Source organism: Pollachius pollachius (genome assembly GCF_949987615.1).
Source record: "Pollachius pollachius genome assembly, chromosome: 13".
In the NCBI taxonomy this organism is placed as follows: domain Eukaryota; kingdom Metazoa; phylum Chordata; class Actinopteri; order Gadiformes; family Gadidae; genus Pollachius; species Pollachius pollachius.
Window position 1 is genome coordinate 3,163,482 of NC_136946.1, and position 20,015 is coordinate 3,183,496.

The window sequence follows — 20,015 nt, forward strand, 5'->3', positions numbered from 1 at the left end:
TGTTGTGTCCATACTCCATAGCATTGCTAAAATACTAACAAAGAACTAAGTACAATAGACTTGTGTCTATATGGCGTTATTCCATTTTATGACCCAGCCTATGTTACAACAATAAGTAGGCCTAGTATGATAAATTTTGCAGTTTTTGTGTGGGCCTGAAGTATTTGTCTTTATCAGAAAGTATAGAAAAGTTGGCGTCACACCGTGAGACAACGCAATGGCGAACGCAACATTTTCAGAGGCCATGTTTAGCGGTTGGTGCCTCTGTTGGTCAGAGTATGTTCCTGAAATGAAGGTGGCCTCAGTTTCCCTACCACTTGTGTGGTTTAAATATATGTAAATAGTACTTTATGTCGCAGTACTTATAGTTTTAAAAGTACTTCCACTCAAATACTACTTGTGCATTGCTGGAACACCTGCCTGTTGGACGTCTCACAAAATGGAGCCCGGCATGAAGAAACTTCGCCTTCGCTCTTCCGCTCATTTACATAACACCCGTATTGATAATTAGTTTTTTGATAGCCGAGTACAGTATGTAAATATAAATATAAAATCACTGTTACAAAAAGTTCACCAAATGAATGCATTAATGTCGGACCGATGACAAACACTGACCACAGTTGTTGACTTCAAATATAAAGTCCGACCAGCATGTGTCCTGGTGTTGCAGCGGTAAGACCTACTGATTAACGTGCTGGGAACACGGGTTAAAGTCCGATTTTTTTTTTGGTTTTTAAGTCATTGGGTTAACATAAAATCACTTGTCACATTTACTACAATAGCGGCAGCGGTTCAGAGGTCATACTGGACGTTACAACTCACCTGGAGTGATTGTGGTCGTTCCTCAAGACCTCCCCAATAGGTCTGGGGTCCAAGGAGACGGCCCTCACAGGGACGGGGACCCAGCGCCCCCTGCTGCTCGGGGTGAGGAGCTGCAGCGAGCTGGTAAACGTTACTCCCCGTAGATTCACGCCTCTACCTACTCTCTGATGATGAAGATGATCACGCTGAAGAGGAAGGGTTGGAAGATATCTGCTGATATCTAAACCTTTTTAAGAACTTTGTCACCGCGGAACGCGTCAAAGACCTGAGCCGGCAGAGCTAACCGTTTTTTGGTGGATCCCGGTTCCTAGGTTGACTCATCGCGTTTAGATCCCATCCCATGGATATAATGCAGTTATAAATATGTATATTCATATATAGTCTATTGGTTACAATTTTAATTTTAACATACATTTTATCTATTTTTTAAACATAAATATATGCCCAAATTCCAATTTGAACAAATACACTTAGATTAAATGTGTGTGGTATACTTTAAACTAATTAATTTGATTCACGTTCAAGGGAAATAAAAAATTTAACATAAAAATACCACATTTTATGAATCCATTCTTTTCCATATTTTATATCATGTTTTCCATGTGTGGGTGCAGGTGTCTGGCGAGCTGGCCTTAGCAGATCGCGGTGCAGCGAAACGTCCTTACTTTGAAACATTTTTTAATATCAAAAAGGAAAAAACAATCTAATCCAACGAACAAATCATAGCTATGCAAACAAGGGCCTTCTGATAAAATCAATTGGAAAATAATGTGAAACATAAGATGTGGTGGTGCTCTTATTGACAGAAGAGTAATACCGGGTCGCAAACCAAACACCCCATGATCTCTCGAAGAGTTTAGGTTCTACCTCGATACCAAAATCGGTTCAGTTGTTTGGAGCTGAATGAGCTGCAGGATGGGACTTTTGTCCGAGACGTTGGCACGCGACTTGTTTTTGCGCATACTTTTCCCCATAGGATTTATCGATGTGGTGACTGACTTACAGCGGAAGGAGGTGTAAAGTACTCAGAAAATATTTAAATATTTATGAACCAGTCGACACACAGTCACCCTTAACCGTCATTCACTCGATGCCTTGAACAGCAGAAACAAGCACATAAAACAGCATAGTCGTGCCTGTTTTAAAGAGCTACAAACTCCCTTTTCTAGAAGGGAAATAAAGGCTATCAAAATATAAAATAATGTAAACAAAGTACCCTGCTACCAAAGACTCCAGCGACACCAGACGAGCCCTTCTGCTGGCCTAGGATCAGTATCGGTTGTTCGACCGCCGGCAACGGACCAGCAAGACTTAAGGTGCTTGCATACCGCCGCGCGGCAACCGCCCTTATACCCGCCTCGCTGCCGGAAGGTTCAGCGAGGCGGTGTGAAGGCAGCTTCAGAACAACTCCGGACGGCGTCCCGGGTACAGGGTGAGCCTGCGTCGCCATGCCGACCTGGGGCCGCCGTAGCAGTGCCATCGGCAGCAGCGGGTCCAGACGGCGCTCCACGGTCTCAACCCAAGTGACCCTGACGGGACCTCCGGCCGCCCCAAGTTCATCGTAGAAATCGATGAGAAATCTCTGCGTCCGTTCGTACAGCGGCGGGGCAGTCCATTGGAAGGGGGGGGGGGGGGGGGGGATGGGGGGGTTTCAGCTATCCGGATTCAGACGTCGGTCTCCCTAACCACGGATTAGTTACAGATTGTTAGCGTTCCTGAACCAAAACCTTGGGACATTCCTTTGTGTCGCGGCCCGGAGGCGGAGAGTCCATGATGTCGTAAGACGAGCGATGTCGCCTTATAGTTGTCGGATAGCGTGGTTGATTCTAACTTTAATAGAATTCTGTCAGATTTATGAAATCGTATTTTTATTAAAAATATAAACATTTAGCCTCTTCCTGATATGGTGAATCCTTGATGGAGGATGTGATGGTTTGCTGCCGAGGCCACGCCCATGGTGGACTAAAGGGTCAGGGGTCACTCGGAGTCCGACAGAACGATGATCTCGTCCGGGTCGCACTGGGTGGCCACGTTGACCTGGACACCGACACAGAGGAGCAGAAGGGGAAGAACAAACCGTCACCATCAGGAGCAGATGGCGTCTTGGGATCAGTGACAGCCCGTAAGAAATACTTCAAACTAAACCAAATAAAGAGTAGTTCTATTGTAGTTGTAAACGCAGACTTGGAGTCACATTTTTACAGTGGTAGAAATGAGGGCTGGTCGCTTAATCGAATTTTGATCGCGATTTCGATTTTAGTGATCAAACGATCGCAAAACTAATATAATCAAGTCTTTAATCAATGTTTCATAGAAAGGGCAGAACAGCTCGATCCATATTTGTACTGTGTATTATTTTAGATTTTAACATTTTCCTTTTGACCATTTTGTGTATTTCTTTAAGGCGAAATTTCAAAGTTCTAAGCTACAAAGTGTTTTTTTGGGAGAGACGTGCCGAATGAATACATCATGTTTTCAAACTCAAAAATAATGGTGATTTCGATATCGACCACAATAATGGTGATTAGGATTTTTTTGTCCCTTAATCGAGCGGCCCTCGTAGAAATGAGGTATTATCATTACATTACATTTTGTCTTTAAGAAGGTCGTCTCATATCTAGCTGGGGTGAGTGTTGAAACTAAGAATTATAGTGTTTGGCATTGCAATTGGTTGTACTAACCTTAACCCTAGTACCTGCAGTGTTGGTTTTTGCTGTGTTGTTGTTGATAGTAAGGTCGTTGAGTGTAGTTTCGGTCACAAGGTGTGAACAATAGGCTTGATTGACTGGGCAGAGCTAAGGCTGCCTGAGCTACCATGTGCATTTAAAGGCTAAGTGTTAGCAGCGTCTGCTTTAGCGTCAGGACCCAGCAAACGAAGACCCGGGAAACAAAGACCAAGGGAGTCTCTCTGTGGGAGTCAAGACCCGGGAAACAAAGACCAAGGGAGTCTCTCTGTGGGAGTCCCTCGAGGAAGACCTTAGAGGCCACGGTATAGTAGCTATGTGTCGTAATTCAATTATCGTTAGAATCTCTACTCATAGACGACGCCGCAATAGATCCTCTGCCCGGCGTCGCAACCCGTCCAATCTATGCCATTTACCCACCCTCGCCATCACTGACCTTGAAGTGATGGGAGGACTCTGGAATTGCCAGTCAGCGGTCAAAAAGGCAGACTCTATTTCGGCCTACGCGTCCCTCAATACCCTCCATTTCCTGGCCCTGACACAGACTTGGATCACTCCAGAGAACTCTGCCACTCCTGCTGCCCTTTCCACTGTTTACTCTTTCTCACACACCCCTAGGCCTTCGGGGCGAGGAGGAGGGACCGGACTCCTCATCTCTCCGTTGTGGACCTATCAGGTCCTTCCACTAGAACACTTGGCCAGATCTGCATTTGTACTCCACGCTGTCACTGTCACCCTTCCTATTAATCTCTTCATTGTGGTAATCTACCGTCCCCCTGGTCCCCTTCGTGACTTCTATGACGAAATGGATGCCCTTCTCAGCTGCTTTCCTGAAAATGGCACACCACTCGTTATACTTGGCGACTTTAACATCCTGCCAGAGAAGTTGCACTCACCTGAATTAACCAACTTTTTTGCCACCTGTGACTTAACACTATCCCCTTCTCCTCCAACACACAGGGCAGGGAACCAGCTTGACCTGATATTCACAAGGTCCTGTGGCACCTCTGCTCTCTCTGTTACCCCACTCCCCGTGGCTGACCATCATTTTGTTGCTTTTTCTCTCCCCTTAAAGTCCTCTCCCCCCCTCCTTTCTAGTCCCCACATTGTCACCACCCGCCGCAACCTCAAAACTCTCTCTCCCTCTACGTTTGCCTCAACTGTTCTGTCTTCACTACCTTCTATTGAACAATTCTCTCAACTATCCACAGAGGATTCCTCTGACACTCTGCTATCCTTCCTCTCCTCCTCTTTGAACTCCCTCTGTCCCTTCCACTCCAGACCGGCACGATCTTCACCCCCCCCCCTCCTTGGCTGTCTGAATCTCTGCGGACCCATAGAGCAGAGTTAAGGGCAGCTGAGAGGAAATGGAAGAAATCAGACTGTCCTAATGATCTATCTCACTATCTCCTTCTCTCAGGTTTCACCTCCACTGTGTCAACAGCCAAATCTGCCTTCCACCGGACCAAAATTAACTCCTCCGCCTCAAACCCCAGAAAACTGTTTTCCTTGTTCTCTTCCTTCCTCAACCCTCCCTCCCCTCCTCCTCCTTCCTGCCTCACTGCTGATGACTTTGTTACCTACTTTACCCAGAAAGTAAAGGACATTAGCTCCTCTTATCACTGCCACCATCCTCCCTCCCCCGACCCCCACCTCTGTCTTTACCCAATTCATCCCTCTCACCTCAGACGAGGTCAACAGAATTATAACATCTAACCATGCCACCACCTGCCCCCTTGACACTATCCCTTCCTCCCTCCTCCAGGCTGTGTCAAACGACATCCTGCCATTTCTAACCGCACTTATTAACTCCTCCCTCACTTCTGGCATTGTTCCAATGTCTTTCAAGACTGCCAGAATAAAGCCTCTCCTCAAAAAACCAACGCTCGATACCACTGACATCCAGAATTACAGACCGGTATCTCTTCTTTCATTCCTCTCTAAAACATTGGAACGTGCCGTCGCTAACCAACTGTCCTCCTATTTCTCATCTAGCAACCTGCTTGACCCTCACCAGTAAGGCTTCAAAAAAGCACACTCCACTGAGACGGCTCTCCTCGTGGTGACTGAGTCCCTCCGGGCGGCCAGAGCCTCATCCCTCTCATCGGTTCTCATTCTCCGTGACTTGTCTGCAGCATTTGACACTGTGAACCACCAGATCCTCCTCGCCACTCTCGCCGAGCTTGGCATAGCTGAATCTGCCCTTTCCTGGTTCACGTCCTACCTGATGAATCGCACTTATCAGGTAACATGGAATGGCTCCTTGTCCAAACCTTGCACGCTTGATACAGGTGTCCCTCAAGGCTCGGTGCTGGGGCCTCTTCTGTTCTCCCTCTACACCAGATCTCTGGGCTCTGTAATTACATCCCATGGCTTTTCCTATCACTGCTATGCTGACGACACTCAGCTATTTGTCTCCTTTCCCTCATCTGACAAAGCCCTGATTGCAACACGCATATCTGAATGTCTGGCAGAAGTCAGCACCTGGACAACTGCCCATCACCTGAGGCTTAACCTCAACAAGACTGAGCTCCTCCTAATACCAGGGAAAGATTGCCCACACATGAACTTACTGGTCACTGTTGAGAACATTACTGTATCTCCTTCTCCAACTGCCAAAAACCTTGGTGTAGTGTTGGACAATCAGTTGTGCTGCACCGCAATCATCACTGCGGTGGCCCGGTCCTGCAGATTTGCACTTTACAACATCCGCAGGATCCGGCCCTTCCTCACAAGGGAAGCAGCTCAGCTTCTAGTCCAATCACTGGTCATCTCCCGCCTCGACTACTGCAACTCGCTCCTGGCTGGACTCCCTGCCTCTGCGATTAAACCCTTGCAGCGCATCCAGAATGCGGCAGCATTCTGTAACCCCCCTCTTCCGAGACCTCCACTGGCTCCCTGTAATAGCTCGCATCAGATTCAAGATGATGGTACTGGCATACAAGGCAGTCGATGGAACTGCCCCTGCCTACCTCCAAGCATTAGTAAAGCCACACACCCCAGCTCGATCCCTCCGCTCAACTACCTCAGCTGGACGTCTGGTACCGCCATCGCTAAGAGCAAGCAAAGGTCGATCAGCAAAGTCACAACTTTTTTCTGTTTTGGGACCTCAGTGGTGGAACGAGCTCCCTACCGATGTCAGGACTGCAGAGTCGCTCACCAGCTTCCGCAAAAGACTCAAAACTCACCTGTTCAGAGTTCATCTCGACTCTGCATAGAAACCAATGCACAGCATTGAATGTTGTACGTCCTGGCACTTGTACATTGCACTTATTCAAGGTACTTAATTGTGTAGCATCTACAGTAGCTGCTATCGCTGCTTTACACGGGGAATGGGTTAGCCTAGCGATAGTAATACTTGCACTTGGTTCTATGAACGTCTTTACTGTACCGACAGCGATATATTGTTTCACTTCTTATGACAAATGTACTTATTGTAACAAATGCACTTATTGTAAGTCGCTTTGGATAAAAGCGTCTGCTAAATGCCCTAAATGTAAATGTAAATTATCAAAGTCTAGAGCGGTCTGGTCTCCCATTCCCCGCCTCGGTTTCTGCCTCGTGCAGGAAGGCCTCCAGCGGCCCAGAGTCTGGGCCTGGGGGGGTCCGGCTGTGGCCTGGGCCGCAGCGTGGGGGGCGCACCTTGTTTTTCTTGGGCGGGGGTGTGGACTGGGAGCTGTGGAGCGGGTCGTGGGTGGGGGTGTCGGGCCGGGCGGACTCCGAATGCCCGGGCGGGGGGGTGGTCAGCACCAGACCCATGTCCAGGGTAAGGTCCGTGTCACTGGGGCAGAGGGGAGACAGACTGGGTTACAGGGCAGCCCCACCGGGGGGGGGGGGGGGGGTGTCTGGCCGGGCGGAGGCGGGACCTACCTGTCCGGGAGGAGGGCGTGGATGTGGGCCTTCCTCTTCTCCTTGTCCTCTCGCGTCCTCTTCCTCCCCCTGGTGAACCGCAGGCTGAGTGGGGACGGCTTGCCGTTGGTGGACAGCAGGTCACATGTGGCCGTTGAAGAGTCCTGATTGGTCTGGACGGCGGCGGGCGGCGGGGGCGGCGAGGCGACGCCGGGGGGCTCACCGGCGCTTACCGAGACCTCCGACGCCTTATCGGACGCCGCCGCCGCCTCCCTCTTCACCGCGGCGGCGACGCCGTTGGAAAGCCCGTGGGGAGGGGGTCCCGGGGGCTGTGATTGGCTGGGACTGTCCCTGGGGGAGAGCTCTTGCAGGGACATGGGCGACAGGTCCGTCACGTCGCTGTCCGTCAGCGGACTAAGCCCGCTGGGGGCCCGCCCCTTCGGCCCGGCAGCCTCGTGCGTTGCCGTGGCGTTCCCCTCCTCCTCCTCCTCCTCCTCGCTGACGATCAGCGAAGCGTTGCCGTTGGCGACCGTCTTCACTCCCTCCGCCTCCGCCTCGCCGTTCTCCTCTTCCTCATCGCCTGCTGCCGAAGGACAGAAACATGTTTCACTATCAGACGCTTCTATTCAAAGGGATCAGACCCCGAGGCCCGAGGGGGCGAGCTGGGCTGCTGGTTTAATGCACGACTATGTTGAGCCTTTCTCGGTGGCCTCGTGCAGCCACCACACACAGCGGACGTGTGGTGAGCCAGACGCCGGCCCGGTTCCTTGGGCTGTTGAGGGTCTGAGAGTCTGATCAGGAGAACCCCGGTTCTGCTCACCTGGTCCGGCGAGTTGCTCGCTGGCCAGGAGCTCCGCCTCTATGTCTGGCTCCGAATAGTCGTCGTCCTCCTCCTCCTCCTCTTCCTCTTCCTCTTCTTCCTCCTCCACCACCACCACCTTTCCATTCATCTGCTTCGTCTCTTCCCCGGTCGTCTCTTTCTAGAGAACAGGAACGACCAAGAACAAGGAGCAGGTAGGGGTTAGACAGCACAGAGACGGTTCATTAAGGGGCAGGTAGGGGTTAGACAGAACAGAGACAGGTCATTAAGGAGCAGGGAGGGGTTAGACAGGTAATTAAGGAGCAGGTAGGGGTTAGACAGTACAGAGACAGGTCATTAAGGAGCAGGTAGGGGTTAGACAGGTCGTTAAGGGGCAGGTAGGGGTTAGGCGGGTCGTTAAGGGGCAGGTAGGGGTTAGGCGGGTCGTTAAGGGGCAGGTAGGGGTTAGACGGGTCGTTAAGGGGCAGGTAGGGGTTAGGCAGTAGGAGGTGCTAGAGTACCTCCTTCCCCTGCCGCTCCTTGTCCAGCCTCCTGCTCCTCTCCTGCTCCTCCGTGTCCTCCTGCCGCCCCGAGTACCTGGAGATCACCTCCTCCAGGTTGGTGAGCGCCCTCTCCCGATTGGTCCGCAGCTTGCGGAGCAGGGAGGGGTCTGCGAGGGCGGGGTCCCGTGCTGGGAGGGGGAGGGAGGACATTGCGTTGGGGGCGGGGCCTCTGCTGCAGGTCGCCTGCTACCCCTCCGACGCGCTGCGCTCCGGTTCCCGTAGCAACGGGATTCACAGCCCAGGCTCGCTGTCACGGTCCAAACCGCTTCCTACAGCCTCACCACTACCACAAGTATCACCGGTATCACCAGTATCACCACTACCACCAGTATCACCGGTATCACCAGTATCACCGGTATCACCAGTATCACCACTACCACCAGTATCACCACTACCACCAGTACCACCACTACCACCAGTATCACCACTACCACCAGTATCACCACTACCACCAGTACCACCACTACCACCAGTATCACCACTACCCACCAGTATCACCACTATCACCACTACCCACCAGTATCACCACTACCCATCAGTATCACCACTACCACCAGTATCACCAGTATCACCACTATCACCAGTATCACCACTACCACCAGTACCACCACTACCACCAGTATCACCACTATCACCAGTATCACCAGTACCACCAGTACCACCACTATCACCAGTACCACCACTACCACCAGTACCACCACTACCACCAGTATCACCGGCATCACCAGTACCACCACTACCACCAGTACCACCAGTATCACCACTACCCACCAGTACCACCAGTATCACCACTATCACCAGTACCACCACTACCACCAGTATCACCACTATCACCAGTACCACCACTACTACCAGTATCACCACTACCACCAGTATCACCACTACCCACCAGTATCACCACTATCACCAGTACCACCACTACCACCAGTATCACCACTACCCACCAGTATCACCACTACCACCAGTATCACCAGTATCACCACTACCACCACTACCACCAGTATCACCACTACCACCAGTATCACCACTACCACCAGTATCACCGGTATCACCACTATCACCACTACCACCAGTATCACCAGTATCACCAGTACCACCACTATCACCAGTACCACCACTACCACCAGTATCACCGGCATCACCAGTACCACCACTACCACCACTACCACCAGTATCACCACTACCACCAGTATCACCACTACCACCAGTATCACCGGTATCACCACTATCACCACTACCACCAGTATCACCAGTACCACCACTATCACCAGTACCACCACTACCACCAGTATCACCACTACCCACCAGTACCACCACTACCACCAGTATCACCACTATCACCAGTACCACCACTACCACCAGTACCCACCAGTACCACCACTACCACCAGTATCACCACTACCCACCAGTACCACCACTACCACCAGTATCACCACTATCACCAGTACCACCACTACCACCAGTACCCACCAGTATCACCACTACCACCAGTATCACCACTATCACCAGTACCACCACTACCCGCCAGTAACACCACTATCACCAGTATCACCAGTATCACCACTACCCACCAGTATCACCACTACCCACCAGTACCACCACTATCACCAGTATCACCACTATCACCAGTATCACCAGTACCCTCCAGTATCACCAGTACCCTCCAGTATCACCAGTACCCACCAGTACCACCACTACCCACCAGTATCACCAGTATCACCAGTATCACCAGTACCCTACAGCCTCACCAGTATCACCAGTACCCTCCAGTATCACCAGTACCCTCCAGTATCACCAGTACCCTCCAGTATCACCACTATCACCAGTATCACCAGTACCCTCCAGTATCACCAGTACTCCCCCACTACTCCCCCAGTAACCCCAATACCCCCCAGTACCTCCCAGTTGCCCCCAGTTGCCCCCAGTTGCCCCAGCCACTCACTGGCGCTGTAGCGGTCGGTGAGGTGGGAGCCGAAGTTGTAGACGAGGTCGAGGTGCCGCCGCTCCTGCAGGCGGCTGCCCGTCTCGCGGAAGGCCTCCTGGGCCATCTGGCCCAGCTGCCGGCCGCTCAGCCCCAGGCCGTGGCGCTGGTTGGCGCGCTGCACCAGCTGCCGGATGTCAGGGTAGTCGGGGGGGTTCCGCCGGGCCTCCGGGCTGTTGATGAAGCGCTCAATCTGGGGGACACACACACACACACACACACACACACACACACACACACACACACAGCAGCAGGTCACGCACACACACACAGCAGGTCACGCACACACACACAGCAGGTCACGCACACACACGCACACACACACACAGGACACACACACACACACACACAGCAGGTCACACACACAGCAGGTCACGCACACACACAGCAGGTCAGACACACACACAGCAGGTCAGACACACACACAGCAGGTCAGACACACACACAGCAGGTCAGACACACACACAGCAGGTCAGATACACACACAGCAGGTCAGACACACACACAGCAGGTCAGATACACAACAGGTCACACACACACAGCAGGTCACACAGACACACACATACACACACACACCAGGTCACACACACACACACACAGCAGGTCAGATACACAACAGGTCACACACACACGCACAGCAGGTCAGACACACACACACACACACACACACACACACACACACACACACACACACACACACACACACACACACACACACACACAGCAGGTCCCACACACGCACAGAAGGTTAGACACACACATTTGATGATGATTGATGATGAGGGGGTGGATGATGATGAGGGGGTGATTGATGATGAGGGGGTGATTGATGATGAGGGGGTGATTGATGATGAGGGGGTGATTGATGATGAGGGGGTGATTGATGATGAGGGGGTGATTGATGATGAGGGGGTGATTGATGATGAGGGGGTGATTGATGATGAGGGGGTGATTGATGATGGCCCACCTTCTTGTTGATCTCGGGGTAGCGTGTTCCGCTGTAGCAGAGGCGCTGCTCGATGACGCGGCCTGTCAGGTTGTCACAGCCCTTCAGCTCACACAGCTTACTATAGATCTTCATCATCTGAGAGAGGAGGAGGAGAGGAGGGGAGAGGGGAGGGGAGAGGGGAGGGGAGAGGAGAGGAGGGGAGTGGAGAGGAGGAGGAGAGAGGAGGAGAGAGGAAGACATGAGAGAGAGGGGAGAGAGGGCAGGAGAGGAGGAGAGGAGAGGAGTGGGGGGAGGAGGGGAGAGGAGAGGAGAAGAGGAGAGAGGAGGAGGAGAGAGAAGGAGAGGAAAAGGAGGTTATAAAAGTTACTGAACAGTGTAGCAATGGATAGCAGCCTCCCAATCATCCCATCTTTATGTCAACCCCCCCCCCCCGGTGACGTGTTGAGCCGGCTCACCTTGTGTTTGAGCTTGTCCTCCTGGATGTACCCAGAATCCTCTGCTTCCAGGTCGTCCAGGCTCATCTCCTTCTCCTGCAGCCGGCGGATCTCCTCGTTGTACACCTTCAGCAGGTTCTCCAGGTAGGCTATCTGAGGAGCACAGGACAGCCTCAGCACGTTCTCCAGCCTGAGGAACCAGCCTCAGCACGTTCTACGGCCTGAGGAACCAGCCTCAGCACGTTCTACGGCCTGAGGAACCAGCCCCAGCAGGTTCTACGGCCTGAGGAACCAGCCTCAGCAGGTGCTCCAGGTATCTGAGGAACCCAGGCCTCTCCTTCCTCCACCGGGTTGTGGGGACTTCCTCCTCGGTCCTCATGCCCCATGTGGACCGAGGAGGAAGCAAGGTTTTAGAAGTTCATAACATTTCCGCAGATGACCGCGATGCGAATTGCGTGCGATTGGTCAGAGGAGAGGGCGGGCCTGGTTTGTTTCTATCTGGTCTCCACGGAGACCCCGCCGGTCTTAACTGACTACCAACCAACACGTCTGTCTGCAGAGGACTGCCTCGGCCCGCTGGGATGAACCCCCTCCCCTGAGGAGCCCCGCCCACAAGAGGGGCGGGGCTGAGGGACTCCGCGGGCCCCGGAGGCCGTACCTGTGCCACTCACCTGCCGCCTGGACGCCCTCCCCTTGGTCCTCTCCTCCTCCTGGCCCCCCGAGGTGGAGGGTAGCTCCTCCCCCGGCGGCCCCAGCCCGTTCTCCTCCTCCTCCTCCTCCTCCTCCTCCGCCGCCGCCGCCGCCGCGCCTCCTCCAGCCTCCTTCCTCCTCCTCCTCCTCTTCAGCGTGGGCGGCATGGCGGCGGCGGCGGCGGCCACGAGGCTCTGCCGCCGCTTGCCGGAGTGCTGCCGCAGTAGGGTGCACATCTCGTTGATGTACACGAAGGTCTTGGCGCGGTTGGCCTGGGCGCGGGTCAGGCACCGGCCCAGCGCGTTGCGGAACTCCACCGACGCCAGGAAGAGCGCCGAGGCCTTGGCGTGCTTGGTGTGCAGGAAGGCCAGCACCTCGGGGCAGTCCTGGGTCAGCGGGGAGCAGTAGGCCACGAACTGGAAGGGGGGGGGGGGGGGGGGGGGGGGGGGAGACGCATGTCATCGTACAGCTCAACACGCACCGTGTGCTGGACGTCCTTGGAAGCACTACAAGGATAGTACTTAGCATGGCGTAGCGTCTTATCCTAGCTGTCTCTGGTGTACACGGGGAATGGGTTAACCTGGTGAATGTTAGCGCTTGGCACTTGGTTCTATGAACCGACCGCGATTAATAAACCGCTGCCGAGACGGAGCTTCACCCCCCACACACACACACACACACACACACACACACACACACACCGCTGCGTTATGCGATAGGCGTCCTTACCCCAACCCTTACTGGAGGCAACAACCCCGAATGAAACCACGTGTGATTCCAGCTTTGGCCGAGAAAACCCTTAAGATGAGAGCATGAAACCGAGAGCCTTAACTGCCAGAATGTGCACTGGAGCGCGACGCCAACGCTCTCTGATCTCATCGATCGCCGCCCACTATCGTCACGTCGCCCCCCCCTCACCAGCCCCTGCCCGTCGGCCCTGCTGGGGCCCCCTATCCTCTGTGGCCTTGCTGGGGCCCCTGTCTGGTGGCCCTGCTGGGGGCCCCTGTCTGGTGGCCCCTGTCTGGTGGCCCTGTTGGGGGCCTGTTGGGGGCCCCTGTCTGGTGGCCCTGCTGGGGGCCCCTGTCTGGTGGCCCCTGTCTGGTGGCCCTGTTGGGGGCCCCTGTCTGGTGGCCCCTGTCTGGTGGCCCTGCTGGGGGCCCCTGTCTGGTGGCCCCTGTCTGGTGGCCCTGCTGGGGGCCCCCCTGCCCTGGTTGCCCTGCTGGACCCCCCTGTCCTGGTGGCCCCTGTTTGGTGGCCCTACTGGGGGCCCCTGTCCTCTCTGGCCTCACCTCGTCAAACAGCCGCTGGTTCTCCACCTGCAGCACGTGGCCCTCCTTCTTGGCCGAGGCGAAGGGCGAGGCGGTGATGTGTGTGGGGCTCGGGGTGGGGGTGGGCTCCTTGGCCGCGGGCACCTTGGCGGGGGCAGAGCGGCGCTGGGAGGGGTTGGCCTGGGCGGGCCGCGGAGGCTGCGGGCTGTCCTCGTCATCGTCGTCGTCGTCCAGGATGATGATGCTCTCCGCCATGGAGGCCCGGGCGACGGCCATTCTGTTCCCCGGAGGCAGAGGAGGACGTGAATCGACCAGAACACACCCGAGACACAGGGGAAACAACAGAGGAAACCAGAGGAGAACCTATCAGTAGTTTTATACGGGTGTAAACAGCGGCTTGTCGTTTTGTTTAGTCGTAGTCGGAGAGTGAAGACAGGACGCAAACTGAGAGGACACCTCCACGACCTTAGGCGCAGTTCCGTCCGTGGAGGTCTATCACAACTAAGTTCAATGAGGTAAGACTTATGTTTCATGAACAGGGCTGTGTTAGGATTCCACCGAGTGCCCGCCATACGCGAGCTTCATCTCCAGTCGTGTATGGATCTCTGTTGGACGGACAAAGTCGTTCAGAACAACCAACGAGCGGTCCGCCAACACCCAGATAACGAGGCATTAGCAGAGTGCAACTTAGACGATTAGAGTCTGAGAGGCTGATCGTCCTGAGACCAAGACTAGTTGCCTGTGTGTGTGTTTCTGTGTGTGCGTGTGTGTAAACATATATATCCATACTTACGTACCGCTCTCTTCTAGTGTGTTACCAACACACACACCACTTATGTGTGGATGCGTGGACGCATTCAAACAGGGGACGGGTCGACTTGTTGCAGTGGCGGTCTTTAAAACAGAATCCCACTAACGCTAGGTAGCCGCTACCTAGCCACTAGCTAGCGTTAGCATCGGCTAGCTGCATCCGGAGTGTGAATAAACCCCGGGCTGGTTTTATAAATACCGGCCCTGGCGCGGGGGTCTGGGGTCCGGGGAGGCAGGACGCGGAGGAACGAGCAGTCCCTGGACGTGGAGGCCAACGGTTCGCTATCCCTCAGCGGGTTGGTGTTTACCAAAACAATGCCCGAGTCAGCTCCACTACGCGCTCCAAGACAGTCAGCCACTACTCGTGTCCGGAACGGAGAAGGCCCCTATTGGTCATTGGCGGAGCGGCGGAGGCCCCTATTGGTCGCCGGCGGAGCAGCGTCCAGTAACAACGCCGGCGAATGGCTGGATCGTCCCTTATTGTCGTGGTTGATGCTAGTTTTATGGTGCGCTTGTATCTTAAAGTGTGTTTTAAACGTCATGTGTGAGGCGGCTGCACTGTTGAACTTGTTTGAATTCCGAAAAAAACACGGGAACCTTTGAAATTCTTTATTTCAAACCTAAGGAATTATTGAGTGAAGCTTAGATTTTCAAAAACAGATTGCAAAAGCGCACAATGTCATTTCAGGGCACACGCGCGCGCGCACACACACACACACACACACACACACACACACACACACACACACACACACACACACACGCAACACAATCTTATCGCAAGACAAGGGAAACCATTTGGTTAGTTTGTAAAAGTTTTAGTTATTTTTACTGGAATTAATAGCTCTTGTGCTACAGCGGTTAATAAGTAAGTGATGTCTTTATGGAGTTCAATATTTGTATATTTTTTCTAAATTCTAAAGGCCATTTGTATAGGGCTCTTTTGTGTTTTCTACATGCTTTTATTTTTCCCTGCCACTTTTCCAAACCAGTAACTTAAAAAAAACCTCTTCATGAATAGGACCCTATCAATGGTGGTTAAAGGTAATTCATACCTCCTTGACGCAATCATTCCCATGTACCTTGGTAAGACTGGAAACCATTTGCTGGTGGGAGGACAACCACAACTAATAATAATTGATTGCATTAAAAGAAAGTGTCTAAGACTATTTTCCAGTTCCTCATTACTGCTATTTTAAATAGCTAGCCTAGAGCCAGACTATTGAACTATGCATAGAAGCTAGTGCAAAGTTAACAACCTCGATGGTCACACACAAGGGCGTAGGAACCGGGGGGGACGGAGGGGACGTGTCCCCTCCAATATCGGAGACAGGCGCATTTGTCCCACTTAAAAATTATACCGGATCTGTCAGGTTTCCGATATGTGTCCCCCCCAATGTTAAACTCATTCCTACGCCCCTGGTCACACACACAAAATATTTACATTTCACACATAGAAAACACAGACAGTCAACACATGTCGATCGCCTGATCGATCCCAGACTACAGTGTGTCTACACATCGGGGAAGCAGGAGGAGAAGCGCTGATTGTCTGAAGCGTTTCCAGGGCGACGGGCTCCCCGCCTGCTCATTGGTCTTTCTGTTGGGAGAAGAAGATGGCAGTGAGAAGACAGTGAATCTCTGCTGGTGGGTGTGGCTATGTTGACCCGATGAGGCCCTGGGACGACATCTCACCTCCCTGGGTCTGACCCCGTCTGGACCTGTGTGGAGGAAAACACAACCTTAGAAGAAGAGCTGTGAGGAGGGAACAGCCAGGCTTTAAGACGCACACAGCTACAGCCTACCATGGCCTTAGTATTAGTTTTAATAACATTATTATTATCATAAGTCAGTCCCTCCAGAAATTACCGGGTTCACAGATTGCGACAATTCACGTAATTTTGATAATATTATAATATTTGATAATATTGATTAATATGTCAACACACTGCGGCGTTGCTGCACGTTGGAGCAATGGCCGCCCTTTCCCGCCAGTTGGACTAAACATCCCACTCCCAAACACAAAAGTATATTTACAAATTCACTTCCTTGTTTATGAACACCTGAAACATGCCACTCATATATCCAGTTTCTCGAGTTATGCAGTTTGGTTTGATTCTTGCTGAACAAATGACATTTGACTTCAATTCATAAATTATTATCGAATGCCAATAATTTCCGCGTCTTTTTACAATTAAAAAATATGTGAAATCCTAGAGGGACTGATTATATTATGTATTAGGAGTAGGAATGGAAGAAGTAGTACTAGTAGAAGTAATAGTAGTAGTAAGAGCAGTAGTAGTAGTAGTGGTGGTAGCAGTACTACTACTGTGTGGTGGTAGCAGTACTAGTACTACTACTGTGTGCTGGTAGTAGTACTAGTACTGCTACTGTGTGGCGTCAGCAGTACTAGTGCTTCTACTGTGTGGCGTTAGCAGTACTAGTACTACTACTGTGTGGTGGTAGCAGTACTAGTATGTAGTTCAGTACCAGCAATGTTCCTGAAGACCAGTGTGATGATTCCGTAGAGCAGCAGCGCCATGCCAACCATCGCCATGGAGTCCTGGATGGAGGGGGGGCTGAACCCTGAAACACGTCCACCAACACAACCCTCCACAGGTCAGTCCCGCCCCCAGGCTCACGTCCCTGTTGGGCTCCAGCCAACATTCACCCGTCTGCTCCTCATCTCCTGGATGAACTCTAAACCTCACGCTCCGTTCTACTCTAGACCAGTGGTTTTCAAACTGAGGCGCGCCTCCCCTGGGGGGCGCCAGAATTCTTCAGGGGGGGCGCGACGTGAGAAAATATAAACCAGAAAAAGTAACAGAAAAAACTCAAAGGCGAAGACGCGCTGTGTTCGAAATCGTTCCCTATTCACTCACTCACTATTCCCTATATAGTGTTTATGATATAGTGCACTGTATAGGGAGCGGACAAACGAGAATTCCGTCACTACGCTGAACATTTCTAAACGTCTTTTGCGTCAGTAAGTGCGCCGGGTATTTGTGTGACGCAGACAGATGCGCCCACATCATGTAAACAAACCGGGCACCCACGAGGAAAGCTGGAGGTTGTATTGATGTTGAATTGACGTTGATCAAGGTTTTTTTCATTAATTTTGAATGTTACATTTTCTATGTTAAATCCCAAATAAATTGTTGACATTTTTAAACGAAAGCCGGAGACTCTATCATTAAATGTATTCGTTTTCGTTATTATTCAGCTTCTTCTTCTCCTCCGGAAAAAACACGACTGCATTACATTGTGGTATACGGGAGTAACATGTAGGGAACATCGTATGTTGACTCAAATTTTGGGTATTTTAAGTCCACGTAATAGTGCGTGAATTTTGCCACTGAGAATTCGAACACCACTACAAAATGGCCAGCACCCTATATAGTGCACTATATCCGTGATGGAGAACGATTTCGAACACAGCTACGCAAACTCATTGCTCGCACTAAAGTAGAGGTGAGCTAAAAAGGAGGCTAAACTGGCAGTTTACAGATTAAGATGTTCAAATGTATTTCAAAAACGTTAAGCAAAAACATACTTAGATAAAGACGTTAAAATGTGCTAAGAAATGTGTTTAAAAACACACAAAGATGTTAAGAATGTTTCAAAAATATGTTTAAAATGTTTCAAAAAAATATGATCAGAGATCTTTAAAATGGGTAAAATATGATCAGAGATGTTTAAAATATGATCAGAGATGTTTAAAATGTGTAAAATAATTAAAAGATCTTTCAAGACACAGGGATTTAGAAAAAAAAATTGGCGGGGGGGGCTCAGCTGAAATTTGTTCTCTGAGGGGGGGCTCACTCCCTCATACTTTGAAAACCCCTGCTCTAGACAACAAACATTTGAGTACATACGTGTTTTTTTAGAGAAGGGCTTTACAGAAGCAATAGTCAACCGTACAGGTGTGTTCCTTATGATATGTTTAGACGGGTATATTCCTACACCTGTGTTTACACAGATGTGCCAATACTAGTGTATTCAAAAAGGAGTGTCAATACAGGTGTATATGTACAGGTATGTTTATACAGGTATATTCCTACATGTGTGTTTATACAGGTGTATTCATGAAGACACATATTTCAAAAGGTACAGATGTGTTCCAGAAGGAGTGTCAATAGATAAAGGTGTGTTCTTACAGGTGTGGTAACACACAGCTATTTAAACAGGTGTGTTTCTACAGGTGTGTTTCTACAGGTGTTTCTACAGGTGTGTTTCTACAGGTGTGTTTTTACAGGTGTATTTCTACAGGTGTGTTTCTACAGGTGTGTTTCTACAGGTGTGTTTCTACAGGTGTGTTTCTACAGGTGTATTTCTACAGATGTATTTCTACAGGTGTGTTTCTACAGGTGTATTTCTACAGACGTGTTTTTACAGGTGTGTTTCTACAGGTGTATTTCTACAGGTGTGTTTCTACAGGTGTATTTCTACAGGTTTGTTTTTACAGGTGTTTCTACAGGTGTGTTCCTCCCGGTGTGTTCCTCCAGGTGTGTGTACAGACTCAGACCGGAGCCCGTCTCGTCTCTCACCTATGACCTCTAAGGCGACCTTGGAGCGCCGGGTCACCCCACGGTGTCGGGCCACACACACCAGACCCCCCCCCCGGCCCAGGGCGCTGGTGTCCAGCTGCAGCAGGCTGCTCTGGCTGTAGGTGCCGTCCCAGGCCTCCCGGTGGCCGGACAGGCTGGCCTCCCCCAGGGCGGCGGGGGCCCCGTCCGCCCCCAGGAACTCCCAGCTCAGCTCCAGGGGGAGGGGGGTGAAGCCAGACGCCTCACAGCGGACGCTGAGCACCTGGCCGGGGGCGGCGAGGGGCAGCGGGGAGGGGCTGATGGAGAGGGAGGGGGGCTCTGCAGGGGCCACAGGAAGGAGGCCATGTTAGGGTTCTTCATGGCTCGTGGTTCCAACACTGTGGGGGCCTTGGGCCCAGGACTCTCTCTGCCGCCGGGACAGCACTGAGCCCTCGGGTCCAGGGCGTCCTCTCTCAGGTCCACCGCTGTCACGTGACACGTCGTGGGGTCATGTGACCGCTCACTGGTTCACCGGGGACACTGGTTTGTTTTCTTCCCAACACATAACTGGATTCTGAGAATCGTGTCTCCCTGATCCTCTCTATGACATCATCAGAGCTCACCTCCCCCTCCATGACAT

The 20,015-nt window shown here is 51.9% G+C and overlaps 2 protein-coding genes across 4 annotated transcripts; both read right to left on the reverse strand.

Annotated features, from left to right (window-relative positions):
* Window positions 1-1,458: 1,458 nt before the first annotated feature.
* Window positions 1,459-15,222, reverse strand: daxx (death-domain associated protein). Of its 3 annotated transcripts, none has more exons than XM_079749224.1 (11): window positions 14,837-15,222; window positions 14,061-14,316; window positions 12,753-13,187; window positions 12,103-12,234; window positions 11,666-11,782; window positions 10,660-10,891; window positions 8,676-8,845; window positions 8,176-8,335; window positions 7,377-7,935; window positions 7,149-7,287; window positions 1,459-2,859 (listed from the first exon to the last, which is right to left on the reverse strand). In XM_079749224.1, the coding sequence occupies exons 2-11, from the start codon at window positions 14,313-14,315 to the stop codon at window positions 2,800-2,802; spliced, it is 2,259 nt and encodes a 752-aa protein (XP_079605350.1). In that variant the 5' UTR covers window position 14,316; window positions 14,837-15,222; the 3' UTR covers window positions 1,459-2,799. The 3 variants fall into 3 exon arrangements, with proteins under 3 accessions (XP_079605350.1, XP_079605348.1, XP_079605349.1); XM_079749222.1 differs by having other exon boundaries at window positions 7,377-7,938; XM_079749223.1 differs by having other exon boundaries at window positions 7,377-7,938; window positions 14,833-15,222.
* Window positions 15,223-15,443: 221 nt separating this feature from the next.
* LOC307084824 (tapasin-like) lies at window positions 15,444-19,730 on the reverse strand (the record flags this gene model as incomplete). Its single annotated transcript, XM_079749325.1, has 4 exons — window positions 15,444-16,449; window positions 16,545-16,570; window positions 17,340-17,435; window positions 19,397-19,730. Coding segments are annotated over 4 exons (468 nt in total), but the record flags the coding sequence as incomplete, so codon positions are not given.
* Between the last annotated feature and the right edge of the window lie 285 nt (window positions 19,731-20,015).